This window comes from Amblyomma maculatum, chromosome 1 (genome assembly GCF_055883805.1).
Source record: "Amblyomma maculatum isolate TAMU_Amacu chromosome 1, ASM5588380v1, whole genome shotgun sequence".
NCBI lineage: Eukaryota > Metazoa > Arthropoda > Arachnida > Ixodida > Ixodidae > Amblyomma > Amblyomma maculatum.
This window is the reverse complement of record NC_139344.1, coordinates 53,840,172-53,858,661: the sequence shown is the minus strand read 5'-3', so window position 1 is coordinate 53,858,661 and position 18,490 is coordinate 53,840,172. Positions and strand designations below refer to the sequence as shown.

The following is an 18,490-nucleotide window of genomic DNA, read 5'->3' as shown; positions in this document are numbered from 1 at the left end:
CGGAGTTCGCGAACTGTTCTGCAAGACGCCTGCTAAGCTCTTCATTAGTTGCAGCGCATTGTGTGCAAGCATTTCGGCGGACTATAGACTTGCGCGCTCTGCAGGCGCCAAACAATTGAGATTTGGTGCATCATTGTGCGCGCCGCGGAGTCGCGAGGTGCCGGATGTGGAGTTCCTCGTGCCAGGTCTATTTCCTGTCAACGCGTCAGGAAATGGCGCGTGGAACGCTGAAGATCTACATTCTCAAACCCTTCTAAAGGCGCGTCCTTGACTATGTGCCACTAGCTCTAACCGCATAAACAAAGTCTGCAAGTCAGGCCTGCCGGACGTCATACTTTTTTGGAATGTCGATCGGTAGCCGTCACGCACAGCCGGCAGGTGAGCTTCCATGCCAGCTACGCGCAGACGTTTCTTGTTGTTTCCTCAGCCGGCGGCGCAGAGTCGCAGCCACGGCAGGTTCGGATGTAATAGGCAACGGCAGAGCACGCTTGGTAAGTTTGTTATCCTAACGGAAGGTAAAGCCCACTGCGGAAAAAAGTTCTATTCCATAAATAGAGAGTTTGGTTGGCTCACAGAATTATCGTTGTTGCCAGCTCCGAAGGGGAGGGGTCCGTCCAAACGTAATCCCAGGTTAGCAAGGGAGAGTCTCCCGCCGCGAACACCTGTTTTTATTCTATTCGTTATTGCCCAATGAGAAGCAATCAGTTGCTCCATTAGAACACGTTGTTGGGCTAGTTGGTGCATTGCATGAGGATACGATGAACCAGTCAAAAAGACGTACACGAAAAAAAAAAAAACACGGAAGCAGACAGGAAAAAGACTGGCTCTTTCTGTGTTCCGCTTTTATGTTTTTTTCCTGACTGCGTCTTTCAGAGCGCCGCTCTTTGGCGACCGTTCGGCGTTTCGCGGCGTTGCCGTCGACGTTGTCCCTCGTAACCAGGTTCTGCACTGCGCATGCACGGGTCGCCACGAAGGGCTGACCAAGTGAAGCAGGAAGGCGTCTGCCAGCATCGCATGCTCATGACATAAAAGTGAATTTTACCTAGAACTCCGATGAACTTTGATGCGCTCAACGGAACGCTGGTTGTGTTAGATGCAACGCTCTGAAGCCCGCACCTCTCGAGCTGAAACGCATAGCCGCCGCCCATCAGCATTGCGAACCGCCTACCTATAGAAATAGTTTATTCTCTGCCAGTTCTAAGCCATGAGCGAGAAGACCGGTGAAAGTCCTTCGTTTGTCGCTACGTGCACAGTTACTCTGCCTACTGCCACCGCCGCCTTTCTTGTTGTAGCGCAGACCACATATGCGTTTAGATCAAGAACGGTTTGCGGAGCGTATATGTGTGCAAAATAAGAAGTTGTTTGTAATTGTACATACATGTCTTACTCGAATTATTTGTCTCGATCTACCCAAAAACTTAAAACGCGGATGCGCTGCGCTTAAATTTTGCATTAGGAAGTGACGTAATCGTCGGTAATTGTTTTTTTTTTTGGCTGGTTCATCCTATCAATCAGTTGCTCAGCCGGCTACACGTGTATTCACACAACGTGGATGATTTGAAGACTGGCACGGAGCGACAGGTGTACCCATCAAAGAAGGCCCTCCATTTAATGGCTTCGACCGATTCCCGTGATGTGGTGGTTATCCACATAGCGTGAAATCGTTCGAGGATAACTTTCTATCTCTGCTGATCTGCTGCGAATAAAGCTCGGCAGGATAGAGAAGGTGACGGGCTTTTGTCACCGTCCCGTAGAAAATGGGCTCCCCCTGCCGACCGTCTAACTCCCCCCTTCACACCACCGCATCCCTACTCCGAACATTAGAGACTTTTAGTTTACCGCTACCGTTTATCGGAGAGCGGGCGCGCATCGAGGCACCATAGTTACCCTAGTTTACCGCGGCCGTCAGCACAGCGCGCGCTGATTGGTCCCTGTGTGCGGATCCGACTGAAATTGGACCCCCTAAATTTGACAGGAACGCGGCGCCATTTGTCACCCTCGGAGTGATCTGCGCATGCGTAGACGCTCGCGCGGTAGCGGTAGGTCTAAACTAAATGTCTCTAATACACGCCACGGCACGGTAACAAAGGCGCGTCTCCTTCCCTTTTCTGCCTAGCTTCCCCTGTAGCGTCACAGAATAGGCTGCCCGCGCCGTTACCCGCAACAATACAGAACTGTTTAGCGCTAACTCCATGGACGAAATCTTGCTCACTGAAATTTCCACTACGCACATCATGAGAATGGTCACTCGCTTCTTTGCCCATTCAAATCTTGATTAAGGAAGATTCTGTGAGCTAATGTTTCGGGTAGCAATGGGAGCTTGCGCCGGGTTTCCTCGCTTACCTCCTGGTGCAGAGCAGTAACGGACCGTAGCAACAACTTAAATAAACTACAGCAGCCTCAGTAACAATTCAAGATCAAAAACTATAAGGCTGGCACTCTTCATTCACCAAAACTACATAAATAAACGTGACTATTACCTTTTAAAACACACAAATTCAATCGAGCGTCTGCTTCAGCAGCAGTAAGAGGAGTCACGTGATACCACTTAGTCCCCTAGGTCGACACTAGCGCCGTTCACTCCAGTGGTGGCGCTCGCGCCCAATAGTATCAGCTTATGGATGTGAAGGTCTCCAGCATGTAACAGAACTATATGCAGCTCACGAACTTGAGGACCTTCAATGCACATTGTTGTAAATGCGATGGCACAAACAAAATGGCTTTCAGCTAGCGTGACAGCCTGGTCGCCGGCTGCGTCTTGCTTTCTAGCTTTTCATAACAAATATTGGTCGCTGTTTTAGAAGTTAAATTGCCTGTAGAATTGGAACTGGCTACGCAAATTATGAATACACTGTAAAGTAAGTAAGCATATAAGTATATTGTGGGTGGAATCTTTTGAGATACATCTCGAATGATCTACCGCCACCTCATGACAATATGCAGTATTTAATATTGTGCGATAGGACACAGGGCATAAAATAACAATTCAACGCAGGAGAACAAAACATTTATTAACGAGAAAGAGACACATAAACAGCAAGTACTATTCGTTTCTAACGAAAGAAAATCCACCGCTAGCCATCTTGTTGCAAAAGCCTTTCATCTCATGCATTACCTATACTTGTGGCAACGTCTGATTCCTACATCATCAGATAAAGGCGTGAAATGTGTGCTTATTAAGTTTCATTGAAATGGTTTCATAATAAGGTGTTAATTAAGCGGACACTAATTATACATGCTCAATACAACATCTAGTTCGAAAAAGGAAGGACACACCAAGGTATAATTTTCTTTTCGACACAAGACCCTGTCACGCATAAGGATGCTTATTGGAGATTGAATAGTTAATGAGGAAATGTTATTCAGCTGGTAGCGTATTGAAACGAGAACGCTTCTACTTGCACTATAATCCACTTAGGAATACAAGAGCTCACCTACATACAATCCTCCGCTCGTAAAACAATGTTCAGTAAACGCAATGCGGACAAAGCAAACACAAAGGCACCACGCTGACAATAAATGACACTGAAACGAATCCGTCAAATTCATAAGGAAACGTAAAAACCCTGTGTTGTATTCATCGTCAAAGGCTCCAACATGAAGTTGCGCTGTGCACACACATGTGCATGGCGTACAATGAAACGGCTGCAGCCTTCTGAGCCAACGATACACGCTCTTGGTTGCGTTTGGAAGCTAAGGTCGCCGCTCAACGGCTTCCCGTGTAAGAAAATAAGTGCAAGACATGCACAGCTTTCTGCCGCACCGCTTTCATGTACGCTGCTGGCCAAGCTGTTGACTTTTGTTCTGTTCCTCTGTGTGGGAGGATTAAGTGCTACATCTGACTTGGACACGGCGGGAGTCGTGCAAGCCCGCTTCCCCCCCAGCCATCAGATGGAATTCCGTCATATTTCTACTTCTTGTAACCACTGCTTGTATGCTAATTTTCTTGATAATGTTAGCAGTGTCCATTTATATGAAAGTTGAGTTACGTACTAGGCTGTCAGGTGATTAATCGACAGCAGCCCGCCGCTTATTGGTGCCAGGCAGGTGCGCGTGTGATCCACTGCCACTGCTAGCAGGTCGTAGAGTATTTGCATAACAACGGCTCTTTCAATTTCAGAAAATGGTTGTGAAGGGTCTCCAGAGTTGTTCAAGAACTTCGCTTCTTTGCGGTGATGCCAAACCTACAGTACGCTTTCGGTCGAAATTTCGCTGCACTAAAGACATGAAAAAAGAAGACACAATGAAAAGAAATGATCGCTGTTGACGCTGCACAGCTCGCCAACAAAAGCGGGATGCAGGGCACGTGTGCTAAGAAATGCCCTAGTGTAACAAGCCGTAATCTGTTTATCAAAAACGAAACGACAACACTTCGCTTGCTATTTCCTCCCAGAAGCCACCGTGAAGCTTTCGGAGCCAGACTGCGAGTGCCAAATTCGTCTACCATGGGTCATCCGCCAGATTGCTGTTTTACATTTCTGATTGACCTCTCTCCAGCTTTTCACCAGTTTAAATTAACTGCTCTTACAATCACCCTAATTGCCATATCAGAAACTTCGATTATCTTACTTTCGAAGCTTGAGAACTAGCACTGCTACGGTCCGCTGCTTAGCTTTCAGAAGCTCGGATGATCACCGATACCGCGCACCCTCGCAGAGCCTGGTGCCTCCGCCGCCTGCACCATTTGCCAAAATCATATGCGCCCCATAAATTGCTGAACCAGTGCACTTCACAAAGAACATCGCTCGGAAGTGTTGCTCGGGCGACTTCGATGTCGAATCCTCGTCATAGGTGACTCGAGTCTCCTGTCTTCCTGAAGCGGCCATTGGTCGGTCTGCCGCCGTCACCGCTGGTGCTCAGCTCGGCGGCTGTCTGGGCAGAGCTGCTGCGCTTGGCGGTACCGTGGGCGCCCGCCCTGGCTTTGATGAAAGCGAGGGGCGCCACGCCACGCGTGATGCCGGCCACGATGGCCGACGCTGGCTTTGCCGGCCTCCGCGCTCCGTTCTCGGGGCTTCCGGCGTTGACGCTGGCTGTGCGCCGGGACGGCTTGCGGAAGAGACGCGTCCGCAGCAGCATGCCGCCTAGCCGGGCGAAAGGCATCTCGACCACCACGTAGAAGAACGTGGAAAGCAGCAGCGTGATGAGGAAGTGGCCACAGAATGCGTACACCTGCGCCAGGGAGCGGAATAGAAATTGGTCGGGAGAACGGCCGCAACGGCCGCGTCAGAAGAAAAGCCAACGGACGTGTAGTACAATATACGAAGAGGTACCCCTCTCACCCCCCTCCCCGCTCCCCCCCCCCCCCATCTTTTTCTTAGTTCGTTCAGTTGTTCAGGTTGGTTACCAGATGACTTTAGAGAGACTGCTCCGCCGTTCACGCGAATTACGCGAACATCAGCAGGGCGACCACGAACGAGGGAGCGCCGCGAAAACATACCCAGACAAACATATATGGTTGCGGTTGCCCGCACTGAGCAGAGTACTTACTGTATACAGGTACATATCAGTGTGTACCTGCACACGCCAGTGATCTGATAATTTTTACTTTTCAGAAAACTACGCACTAGTGGAAAGCACAACGTGTTCTTTGTGCAGCCCGAGTTTTCCGTTTTCAGCGCTACTCGGATACAACTCAAGAATGTATTGTATTGTATTGTATTGTATTTTATTGTATTGTATTGTATTGTATTGTATTGTATTGTATTGTATTGTATTGGGTTCAATGGCGCATGAGCAGCTCAGGCTATCATGCGCCAGGCGCAAGGTTGTTTCTTGAGTTTAGTGGAGCACATGTATTCATTCTACAGTTCCTTTAAAACATTTGCTTCTTTTAGAAAGCTAAAAACACATGACAGATCAACAAGACCATTTTCACCTAAAATCAATGCTGGATGGAACGGAATGTGTTCATTGTAAAATCTAGTAAAATACATTTTCCTTTGTGGTTCAAGTCCTGTGCACGAAAATAAAACATGGTTTATGGTGAGTTCCTCTCCGCATTCTTCATACAGTGGTTTGTTTTCTTTTCTCAGCAAAACATTATGCGTCAAGTGTGTATGGCCAATGCGGAGTCGGCATAAAATCACTTCTATGAAACGTTCTTGATGATTACATAATTTCCATTCCCCCAGAATTGGCTTCACCAACTGCAGCTTGTTATTTACCTCGCTACACCATGACGACTGCCATTTCTCCTTTAGTTTACAGCGCACTAGCGCCATGCAGTCTCTGTATGGAATATTTATGTTCTTAATCTGTTTGTCATGGGTTTGAGCCAACAAAAAGTTATGTCCTTGAGCAGAGGTTGCTGATACACTATGTATAATTTCTCCAAGTAGTGGAGCGACTGCGTTTTTGTGGTGAAGGGCTGTCAAGACATTTAGAGAGTCTTTGTAAATAATACTATTTGAGATGTTCCCATTGGCTATTTTTCTTACTGCCATAGCAAGTGCATAACACTAAGCGGTAAAAATTCTCGTAAACTGAGGTAGACTTACTATTTTTTTTCCCATTTTCCTTGCACTACTCCACTTCCAACATGCTTGATAGTCTTGGAGCCATCTGTATAAAACTGTGTGCAGTTTGAGTACTTTTCTTGCAAATTATGTTCATGTGGTGTTTTCTGTTTACAAAGCTGAGTCAATGTGAAATCTCAAACAATGGGGGGCTGTACCATGGCGGTAGTCGATCGTGCCCTGATTCAATATCAGGGAGGGAATTTAGTATTCCCAGCTCTTTGCATTTATCATCGAACCGGAGTAGCAAGTGTCTGATTAACTGCGGTATATTGTTGAACAACATTCTGGAGCTGCACTTTGTAACAAGAGGGTGGCATATATGTTTTGGTAAGGAGCGTATTTTGAGGAGATATGAAAATACAAGAATGGTTCTTCTGTAATCGAGGGAGGGTTCATTTGTTTCAACATAGAGACTGTTTATGGGATAGGTTCTATATGCCCCAGATGCGAGACGTAAACCCAGGTTGTGCACAGGGTCCAGTCGTTTTAGGTATGACGCTCTTGCAGACCCGTGCACTACACAAACGTAATCCAAACAAGACAGTACAACAGAGTGATAAATGCTCAAAAGGCATGTTCAATCGGACCCCCAGGGTTTTCTTGAAAGGACCTTGAGTATATTTAGGGATTTGGTAGCTTTCTTTTTAAGAGTATTGATGTGAGACAAAAAAGTGAGTTTTCTGTCAAAAGTTATCCCCACGAATTTGTGCTCATTTTTAACTGGTAATTCGGTCTCGGTCAGGTGCAGGGTAGGGTCAGTTTGCATTCCACATGTGAGTGAAAACATAACTGCCACTGTTTTCTGTGGAGAAAACTGAAATCCATTTTTGTCCGCCCATGTCACTAGCTTATTAATTGTTGGCTGCACTTGCCTCTCACACGTTGCTACGTTTGAGGAGGTGCAAGCTACTTGAACATCGTCGACGTAGACCGAGTACATAATAGATTTTTATTACTTTGGAAATGGAAGTCATTTTAACTATAGAGAGCGTTGTGCTTAAAATACATCCCTGCGGAACACCATTTTCTTGGGTAAAGGTTTTTGACAGTGTAGTACCTAGACGCACCTGAAATGTGCGTTTGGATAGAAAATCATTCAGAACTTTCAGCATACGACCACGGATCCCTAAATCTACTAGGTCACGTAGGATCCTGAACTTCCAGGGTGTGTCGTACGCTTTATCTAGGTCAAAGAAAACGGCGAGGCAGTGTTGCTTGTGTATAAAAGCCTTTCTGACTGTGTTTTCGAGGCGAACCAGACGGTCTGTTGTTGAATACGTTTTTCTAAAACCGCATTGGTTGATGTCTAAACGTTCACGGGATTCAAGAGTAAACATTAATCTGATGTTGAGAATGCTTTCAAAAGATTTGGCTAGGCAGCTGGTGAGGGCAATGTGCCTATAACTGCTTTGGGATGTCGGTGGTTTTCCTGGCTTTAGGAATGGTACAATTATCGCCTTCTTGCAAGTCTCTGGGAGTATTCCGCCTATCCATATTTTGTTAAACAATTTCAAAAGTGCTTCTTTTGAACATTCGAATAAATTGGTGAACATTTTATAATGTATTCTGTTTGTTTGCCTGCAGATAAAACACTTTAATTCCTGAATTGTGATTAGGCTATTGTACTCCTCGTCTTGCCTCCACTTGTTCGAAGTCTTTGTTTTTCAACTGTTGTTTTGTGCTTTAAGAAAGATTTAGTGTAGTGTGAGGAATTTGAAATTGTGGAAAAATGTTCCCCTAATATATTAGCTTGCTCCTCCATACTGGTTTGTACACCTGGGACTGTCAACAGGGGAAGAGTGAAGGGAGAGTAGGTGCCATTTAGTTTATTTACCTGCTCCCACATTTTTTTCGATGTGACTGAACTATTCATTGAGGATATGTAATTTTGCCAGCGCTACGACGGATATGCCAAGCTTTAGCTCTGGCCTTTTTAAGACTGATTAGATTTTCGTATGTTGGGTGTCTACGAAAGACGCCCCATGCCTTATTTTTTTCTTTCTTTGCTGCTCTGTAATCTTGTGTGTACAAATATTTATTTTTTCTTACCACTCCCGAACTCTTAGGAATGGCAAGATGCGCGGCAGCGAGAATACAGGATATAAATATATCATTGAGTTCATCCACACTGAGACTATCTGAAAATATTTCCTCCAGACGAGCTTCTGATGTAAGCAATGACCAGTCCACCAGGTGCAATTTCCAATGGCGTGGTTTAGTGGAGATGATTGTTGGGGAGGATAAAAGGCTAATAACCACAGGCAGGTGATCGCTCCCATAAGGGTTGTCTAGAACATTCCATTTAAAATCGCTAAAAATGGAGGGTGAACAGAATGATAAGTCTAAGCAGCTCATTTTTCTTGAGCTTGGCGAGCAGTACTTTTTCTTTACCGTGTTTAGAAGGCAGATGTTGTTACATAAAATAAAATCTTCTAAAATACGACCTCTAGTATCGGTTAGTTCGCTTCCCCAAAATGATGAGTAGGCATTAAAATCACCGACTATGTGATATGGTTCTGTTGCAGAACTTCTTCCAAGTCAGCAAGGGTTATGGTTAAATGTGGTGGTAGATACAAAGAGCATATTGTTAATGTTTTAAAATGAACGGCGGTAACAGCCACGGCTTCGAATTTAGTTTTTAAGGCTGATTTCGCTAGTTGCAATATCACTCCTGACAACAATCGCAACGCCTCCAGAGAGCCTTTCTGACTGCTCTCGGTCGCACCAAAAGACTTTATAGTTTTTCATAACACCCTTTTGTTGGGATCCTATGTTTGTCTCCTGCATACATAATGATACCGGGAAAAGTGAGCGTCTAAAAGGTCTTTTATGCCGCTGTAGTTTTTAAGAAATCCGCGACAGTTCCACTGAAGGAGGAACGCCATGTTTAACAAGTTATCGTGATTTGATTTAAAAAACTTAAGTTCTTGGTTTGTCTGGTCCAGTTATTACGTTTTTCTCTCTTTTTTTTTTTCATTCGAGAGAGCTATTCCGCCTCTGCAGCAGTGGCGGAGGAGGGGTTGTATCCATTGCCTGCTCAGAGGCAATGGAGGTCCGCGAATGAGACGCGGATGTGGGGTTTTCTGGCCTTTCCTGTTGAGGGGAAGCCGTGTGGGCTGCCGCCTGAGAGGCTGGGGCCCTGTTTCTGCAATGGCAGGACAACTCTTGCTGTTGCTGCCTGGAGCGGGGATTGTCCTACCCTAGGCTGTGCCTGGGCAGAGGCCAGATCCTGTTGTGGTGCGCCGCCCCCACACTCCACAACATTGGAATAGTTTGGTTTAGCGGTGAAAACAAATGTGCCCTGTGCAACAAGGTAACGCTGACGTGCCTCTTTAAATGTTATATTTTCCTTTACTTTTATTGTTATTATGTCCTTTTCCTTCTTCCAAGAGGGACATCACCGCGAGTACTCGGCGTGTCCACCAGCACAGTTTGCACAGTGTAGTGTGGCATCACACTCCTCGGATTTGTGTTCATTTGAAGCACATTTGGCACATGTTTGTCGGCTACGGCAGCTCTGGGAGCCATGACCAAACTTTTGGCAGTTGAAGCAACGCTTAGGGTTCGGGATGTAGGGTCGGATGTCTACTTTGATATAGCCTACTTCTATGGAGTCAGGGAGCTTGCTGGAATTGAAGGTTAGGACTATGTGCTTTGTCGGCACATCTTGGTTGTCTTTTCTGATTTTGATCCTGTGCACACTGATTACATTTTGTTCGGAGAGGCTTTCTATTAGCTCTTCTTCAGTGATAGTTAGGAAGTCCTTCTGTGAGATCACACCTTGAACAGTGTTCAGCGATCTGTGGGCGGTGACTGTTACTGCGATGTCCCCAAATGTGACAAGTTTATGAAAATTTGTATCCTGGTCTCTGCTTTGGAGTTCGAGCAGGAGGTCCCCGCTGACCAATTTGCTTACTTTGCATCTGGGGCCTAGGATGTTTGCTACGGACTTTGACACTACAAATGGCGAAATTATCCGGGCATGTTTACCAGTGTTTTCACTGTGGATTACATGGTACTTGGGGAATATTTCTTGTTTTGGGGAAAAGAATTCGGCTGTTACATCGGTCCGCCTTTTTTTTAAGGCGATAATTTGGTTTTGCAGAGGATGCCATAAAAAAAAAATGCTGTTCGGCCACGGTACCAGCCGCCCAACACGGAGCCCAACAAGGGGACGGGACAGGAAATTGTGAACAAGTCCTGCCTCCGCCAGCCGTACACCATAACTATAACCTAATATGGGGCAACACAGGGTAGTTACTCCACACAAGGTTAACCCTTGCCGCCGAGAAGTAAGGAAAAACCAAGTTGAGAGTAGAGGACAGGAGAGTTGTAGGAAAGAAGATAGGAAAGTGAAAGATGGAGGGGAGTACAGGAAGAGGCGACTGCCGATTTCCCCCTGGTGGGTCAGCCCGGAGGTGCCGTGTATGGGAAGCGTGGGCCAAAGTTATGTGCTGCCTCCGCCGAGGGGCCTTAAATGTCCAAACACTCGGCATCGGCTCAACCACCAGGATCCCCTTTTCCCCAGACACGGCGATGCCACGCACGGTTAAACGTGGGTGCTCGGGATCCGTGGTGTCGCACAGTACACACAAACACCTGCTTTAACAGGTGCCCCCTGCGGGGGCAACTCAAGAATGGAGCGGCAAATAACCATCAAAGGAGGCCCTCCACCCACTGGCGTTGACCGGTTCCCGTGGCGTGGTAGTTAACCACGTAGTGAATACTATATTCGAGGACTGCATTATGTGGCTCTGCTGAGAACGCCCGGCAGGAAAGCGAAGGTTACGGGCTTTTGTCCCCGTCCCGTGGCCCAACCGATCGTCTCTCCAACTCCTCCATTTACACCACCGCAACCCTGCTTTGAACAATACGCGCCAGGGTACGGTAACAAAGGTGCGTCTCCTTCACCTTTTCTGCCTAGCTTCCACTGTAGCACCACAGAATAAGCTGCCCGCGAGATTAACCCCAAAATTGCGGTCAAACGCCATTAGGCTGGAGGGCCTTCTCTGATGGGCATTTGCCGCTCCGTTCTTGAGTTGTATCCGAGAGATGTCAAAATTTGTATGAGAAACAGCATAGTTTCCACAGTGCTGTTGTCTAGTTGGAGTATAACTGTTAATAACTCCGAGCGTATGGATAACAGTGCAACTATAGCCGTTTTGAGCCATTTTAGTTTAGTTCAGTGCGATCAGACCAGTGAACTCACGAAGAGTCACCGAAGAACAACTCGTATGTAACGCGCCCGACTGATGCAGTTAATGAAACGTGCATTTTTTTTTTTTTGTCTTTCGGACGGTAAAGACACGCTTCCGAGTGCTTTCACACCAAGGAAGCGTGGCGGCATTCCTTACCCCGCGAGCAGCGTGCATGCTGGGTTTGTTAGCTCTGAAGTGGGGTGTGCTTGCTTCTTTTCACGGCCTCCACGCGAGCAGTTCGACGATGAGGAGACCCCCCACGGGGGAAGAGGGAAGATACAGCTGTCAGATTCTACGGAACTGAACCGTGGGAATGTTTATCGAACCACGAAACATTCAGGCGCCTTCACTCAAACACCAGCGCTACTCTATACAAAAGCTTCGCCGAGATGGGGCGAGATGAGGTTCTGCATTTCGCGGCATAGATTCGGAGCAGAATGCATGATGCACTTCGTTGCCTAATTGCATGCTCAGCACGGAGACGCTCCACTGCGCTAAAGGATGTAAAGTTTTCCTCGATCTGCGGCCCTTACACCGCTTCGACTCGCCTTGTCCGCCCGAACCAATTTGAAACTACTGCTGCAAACTGCCGTGAGCGGAATTGCCAACGCAAAATGGTCGTACATTCACTCTTGTAAACACGTTTTCTTCATTTTCCTTCGCGTTATATTAGTCGATAGACAAATTGACCAGAATGCAAAGGAGCAGATAAAAAGCTAAGGTTGCTGGCGGTTTTTCTGCTGAAAAATAAAAATAATAAAAAGTCGGCACATTTAGGCGACGATCAAGATTTGATTTCTTATTACGCTACTTGTTACCAACATTTTATTTACATTTTTGTTTCTCCAATCGTCCATTTCCCTCTATAATAAACTCACAATTGGTGTGGTAAGACTGAAATATGCGGACAGTTTTCATGGTAGTGGACACTTCCAATGCGCGCGCCATATTATTGGTGCCCGCCCGTAACTTTGTGTTTCCCTTTTTTTTCGTGGTGTTTCATAAGAGACCATTTTGCATATTATGAACCATAAATGTTACCGCCCAGCTATGCAATGGCAGCAGGAATATGTGAAGTAGTGACGAAAAACGTTAGCAATCAGATAAGTAATATTGCCAACGATGTGATTACAGGTGATATCAGTTATGTGTTTTCTCAAAAGCAGCATCAATGTTTCTAGTGGCGACAACTGGATTCAAGACCGCACGTTACGTATATGGCTGCCGCTGTTAGCGGTGCTTTCTACTTTTCATTATCATACCCATACATTTTGGAAATTTACTGGGAAAGAGGTTTCGACCGTATTTTGCTTTCACATATTGCCATACGATTTGTTTATTCGGATTACTAATATCATACGAGCGGAACATCATTGAAAGCAAAAGCTAACCTTCCCAGCCTTGAATCCCGTTGTAAAATAGTCAGACTTTCACTTTTCCACAGGTTTTATCATTCCCCTCTGAGTCATGCCATTATCACCCCTGCTCACCGCTTTTCACTTCGCACCAGTCACCCGAACGCCGTCCACACACCCTCGAGTATCCACGTCTGCACATCTCAAATCATTCTTTTCCCAGACTGCAAGAGATTGGAACGACCTGCCAGCTGAAGCTTTTGCCCATCCTGACCACAAATTTTTCAAGACATTCATCACCAAATTATTTATATGATTTGTTAGCCCACCCCTCATGTAATGCCCCAAGTGGGCATTTGAGGTGCCAATAAATAAATAAAAAAAATCACAATAATTTTCCGAGATCACTGGAGAATCAGCTCCGGAGAAATGCTTAAGCCTGAGCGTTGCTGTGTTGTCCACGAGTTGTCGCAGCGAGATTGCTCGAGTGAAAGACACTGCGCCTTACCTTTCCTGTAAACCACTTAATTGGCTCTAATTAATTACTTAATTAACCCACATCAGCCATTTTGTCACTTGCACATCTTTTCTTGACGTTCTATTCGATGGCACCATTCTTTTCCCGATATATCAACCAGTTCGTCTTTTCCAGCTCCGACAAGGTCACGCCCATGTGAAACCCGCCTACATAGCCATACAATCCTTACGCATTAATAACAACCAATATATCCGCATATAATCTCGAGAACGCGCCGAATTAGTTTTCTGTGGCAGCCTAGCTTCGTTTTCGTGAGCAAAGGAGAAACTTCAGAGGCGATGCTTTGTTACAAATCGGAAGCTTAAAACTTTTCTATTAATATGTTTACGCAAATCATCTTAACATTTTGCACCCCATTTACCTATCAATTATTTTTAAAAACGTAGCCCATTGATTCGATACAGCAGTTGTAACTATAGTCGCTGCGAAATTCTTGCCAGGCATCGGAAGCTAAGGTCATTCCCATCAGTGTGCGCATAACAGTACGTTGCAATATTCCACAGTCTCCTCGCAGTAAAAATGTACCCCCCAAATCCAAGACTCTAGAAAAACAACCGAACTATCGGTATCCGGAAACGGCTTCCGGCTTCCATACGGGATAAGAAATGAAAATGAGCGCACTTGAATGAGGCAGTAAAAATAAGAAGGCACAGTTTGACCAAGATACAAAATTTTCAGGATCGGTGAATAGAAGAACCGGGGAAATGGTGTCGACACCTCGGGAAAAAAAAAAAAAAAAAAAGATCTGTGATGAAAAAAAAAAAAAAAAAGACTGCCTAACATGAAATCCTCTCTTTTACACTCCTTCTCTTCTTGAGCTCCTGCGCTTCAGTTGCTTTTCAAAGGCATCTGCTTCCTAACTGCGAGTGAATGCATATTAAAGAAGTAACATTTTGTTACTACAATCATTGTCTTCCCTGGGCGATCGTCAATTGTAGCTTTCATTCACACAATTCTACGTGCCTAATATCAAAGCGAAGGCGACCATAGGCTAAGATGCAGATTCGTCATTTTGCGGCCAAACCCAGGAGCGTGTGGCTAAAACGCACGGGGCCTAAGTGTTCATCTTCTTCAAACTAACATAGAGGTACTCTACAGTGGTGGTTACAGAAATTGCTACCAGAGGAGGGGGGGGGGGGGGGACTTCCTTTTATCAAGAAGAAAACAGAAGAAACAATTATTTGCTTAGTTTTAATTTGAACAGCAACTTTAGTGCGCTTTGTTGTTGATGGTAAATGGCGAACGACAGAGATGTTTTACCATAAATCGTGCTTTGGATATTAACAGGTATATGAGCAATATTCCTATATAAACGTTTATTATTTACCTTAAAAGATTATAACTGGAAATATAGCACCAGTCACGAAATCAGAAGTAACTGCAAGCGAAAAGTAAACAAAGTAGACATCTTTTTTATAGTAGCTCTTGTTTATAAGTTGACATATACAAGTGTACAGCTTTCTGCGGACGCTCATTTCACAAATGAATATCAGTCCATCCGCACCAAGAAGAGTGACAAGGGCTCCCTGAAGAATATAAGCAGTGTGGGGCTTGCTGGGCCAATGTGACAAGCTTATGCTGACGGGTGCTCATTGTTTTTCCCGAAGCAATCAAAAGCAAAACATTGTTCATTTCTTTCTTCTAAAATGCTTTTTGGAGATCACAAATTGCCATACTGTAGGCTACCGACTTGTAATATACAGGGGGGGGGGGGGGGGGGGGGGGGAAGTCGGCGCTCGATATGAGGGATTCAGCCCAAGGACGTCTGGTGTAGCCGGTACCATACATTACGTTCGCTAACAGCCAGACATATACGAGTAAATGCTAGCAAAGCGACCAGGATACTACTTGGAAACGCTGGGAGCGGTCAAGCAAGCTCGCAGCCCCTGGATTTGTTGCGTTCAAAGGTACAGGATGCCGCGTTACAAGCAAATATATCTTTGTTGGGTATTTCCTTCGTCTTTTCCTTAAGAGGTGATGGGTTGGTTTCGTTTGGTTTAACGTGCCAAAGGGACTCAGGCTTCGAGAGACGCCGTAGGGGAGGGCTTCGGAAATTTCAATCACCTGGGGTTCTTCAAAATGCACTGATATCGCACAGCACACGGGCGCCTTGCTTTTAGCATTCACCGAAAAGCGGCCGCCGATGCCGGGATTCGATCCCGCATTCTTGGATACAGCAGTCGGGCTCCCTAACCACTGCGCTATCGCGGCGTGGCTTAAGAGGTGAATAGATGATTGTCAGTCGACATGTAGTGAAATAAACACCGCCACTTGGCATTTTTATATTTTTTTCTTTGTGGTACAGTCTTTGTAATGAAGAATTCTTGTATTGCTGCTGCCGAGTGTATATATACAGGGTGTTTCAGGGAAGATAGATTAAAGTTATGTGATGTTAGGAAGATAGTGAGAGACCGGAAAGCGTGGCGTGACATGGTCCATAAGGTCACGAAGAGTCGGACACGACTGAACAACTGAACTGAAGTGAATTAAAAAGAAAAGTAGTGGGTCCAAAATAGAAAAGAGAATATTTACAGAAAAAAATAAGCTCAGTCTGCTGCAAAAATACTCTAATTATCCAGCTAATTAACTAAAACCAACTAAATAGCTTTTTATTATCAAAGTTGTGTGGTTAACCCAAATGGGGAGTTCCAAGCTGTGAACAAAACGATGTCATGTCAATTTTCGAAACGAAGAAAAAGTCCTGCAGCGCGACGAAATCGGACGGTTTTTATTTTTATTATTATTAGTTATTTATTTATTATTATTTTTTTTTTTTGCTCGAAGCATAAACAACACAAGAGACGCGCAGGAAGCTCGGTACAGAGGCGACATCCGGTGATTATGTGGTGCAGAGGCAACGGCGCCAAATTCGAATTGCCTGCCCTGTTGTGGCGTGTTATGAACTTTATTTCGCTCCGTCGTTCTTAAAAAAGGCGCAGCTGTCAAAGACTGGCCTTTTCGTTACACTAAGATGCGAGGCAAACGAGTGTACATGACGTGGCACAATACCGCTTCCAGTTCGAACTGAACGCCGTAGCTTCCGCACAAGTATCACCGCACGTCGCGTCTCTACCGAGCATTCTGCGTGTCTGAAGCGGCCAGTGGCGGTTTCGTATAGGGAACCTGCACTGCCTAAGCGGCGCTGCAATTGTTCCACAGCGCACTTAAAAGCTACTGCTGTTATCAGCTTGGTTCGCGATAAACGACCGATCATATTCTGCAGCATTATAGATACGCGTGTGGCAGATAGCATCCTTGCCCAGACGCTCTCGCCGTAGCCCAGTTGTCTGAGGCACGCCATGCAAGGGTTCGGCAGTGCGTGCAATCTGATCCCTGTAAGCGCATGCAGATGGCAGCGCCTATAAAGCATTTGCTCTTCTCGCTAAGATATGTGTTACGGCGCGACAATCGATACAACAAACTTCATTGCAGGTTCCCTATGGAAAAAGCGGCGGATTTCCTCGCTCTGAAGCGCTTTAGGAAATGAGCTTCTATACGTTTCAAGAACTGAGGTGGCATCATCTTGTACATGGCTTGGTACTCCCCGTTGGAGTTAACCCCCCAGCTACTATAATTAAATTTTAATCAATGGGGTTTAGTTAATTAGAGTGGTTTTGCAGCATATTGTGACCGCCGCGGCAGAGAGTTTATTCCTACGTTTGTTTTCTATTTTGAAACCATTATTTCGTTTTTAAATTTCTTCTTCCCTTCCCTAAGTCTTCCCTTAAACACCTTGTATGTTAGCGCTTCGTCTGTCAGCCCTCCTGGGATATCGACACAGAGGTCGGCTGAGGAAAGGCCTTCCCCGACAATCCGCCATGATCCGCGGCCGTCCGGAACCAAAAAATACGACGAGACACCAGACTGGCAGTTGACCAAGTTGACTGGGCCACTTCATCCACTGTAATACGGCCAACGTCCAAGCTTGGCTCTACCACGAAATTCCAAGCAAGCGCCTCCCTTCACACGTGCCGAAATTACCGGAGGAATCTGGAGCGGGAGGCTTTCCCCGGAAGGGCACCGACATTTAATATGACGATGACGAAATTGGCTAATTGCAACGGCTGCAACTGCGCTATTGATTTTTGTCTCTCAAAACATTTCTGCGCCTACATGGCACCGTTTTTTCTCTCCTTGTTTACGTGCCGCTGAACCAAAATTGTCACAGTCGAAAGGTTGTTTCAAGCTTTTTTAGGTTAAAACATTCCCTCTGGCAAGGCGTACGTGACTGCAGCTCCCTTGCTCAAGCCGCTGCCGCGAGACTACCTTGTAGTCACTGCAAGCCGCGCGCTTCTATGTTCCCATCAATGTTTTGCAGTCTGAAAGCTGGCATTTCCAAGTCGTTCTTTGACCGGCTTATTCCTCTCGTGAGCGCGAACTCTTTCTAGCTTTCTTTTCGACAGCCTTGCTTCCCCGTTCCTTTTTTCCCCCCACTTACTCAGGACACAGTGGAGCGCTTAGAATGCATTTTCTTTATTCTTTAAGCTGAAATATATCTAAATGTTAAGAGCACGTAGAATATGAAGGTTTGGAGGTGTTCTCGTAGCACTGTTGTTACATTTAGGATGTTCTCACCAAAACTAAAGCAAAGCGCGGGAGCCGCTGTGTAACTGCCGCGGGTTAGTCTGTATCGCTGTTTACAACGCATTTGTAACAACGTATGGAACCACATATTTACGTAAATCGGCATTAGTGTCAAAGCCGCTACTACCAAGTGGCTGCTGGCAGCCTCCCCGCACTTCGCTCTTTTTGCTCCTTAGGGCGGCACGTGCGGCAGAAATGCTCGCCAAGATCCACGCGTCTTCTGTTCGCCATCAAACAGCTCGCCTGCAGCTGGCCGCTATGATTGGCGCCACTGTTACTGATTGCTTTCCTAGCCAT

At 45.9% G+C, this 18,490-nt stretch overlaps 1 protein-coding gene across 1 annotated transcript in view; it reads right to left on the bottom strand.

The window, feature by feature from the left end:
• Positions 1-2,998: 2,998 nt before the first annotated feature.
• The window catches only part of LOC146202390 (nose resistant to fluoxetine protein 6-like), a 97,471-nt gene continuing 81,979 nt past the window's right edge, over positions 2,999-18,490 (bottom strand). Inside the window, exon 15 of the mRNA XM_084601168.1 lies at positions 2,999-5,169. Coding sequence (XP_084457294.1) covers positions 4,786-5,169 — 384 coding nt within the window. The 3' untranslated portion in view covers positions 2,999-4,785. The remainder of the gene's footprint in view (positions 5,170-18,490) is intronic.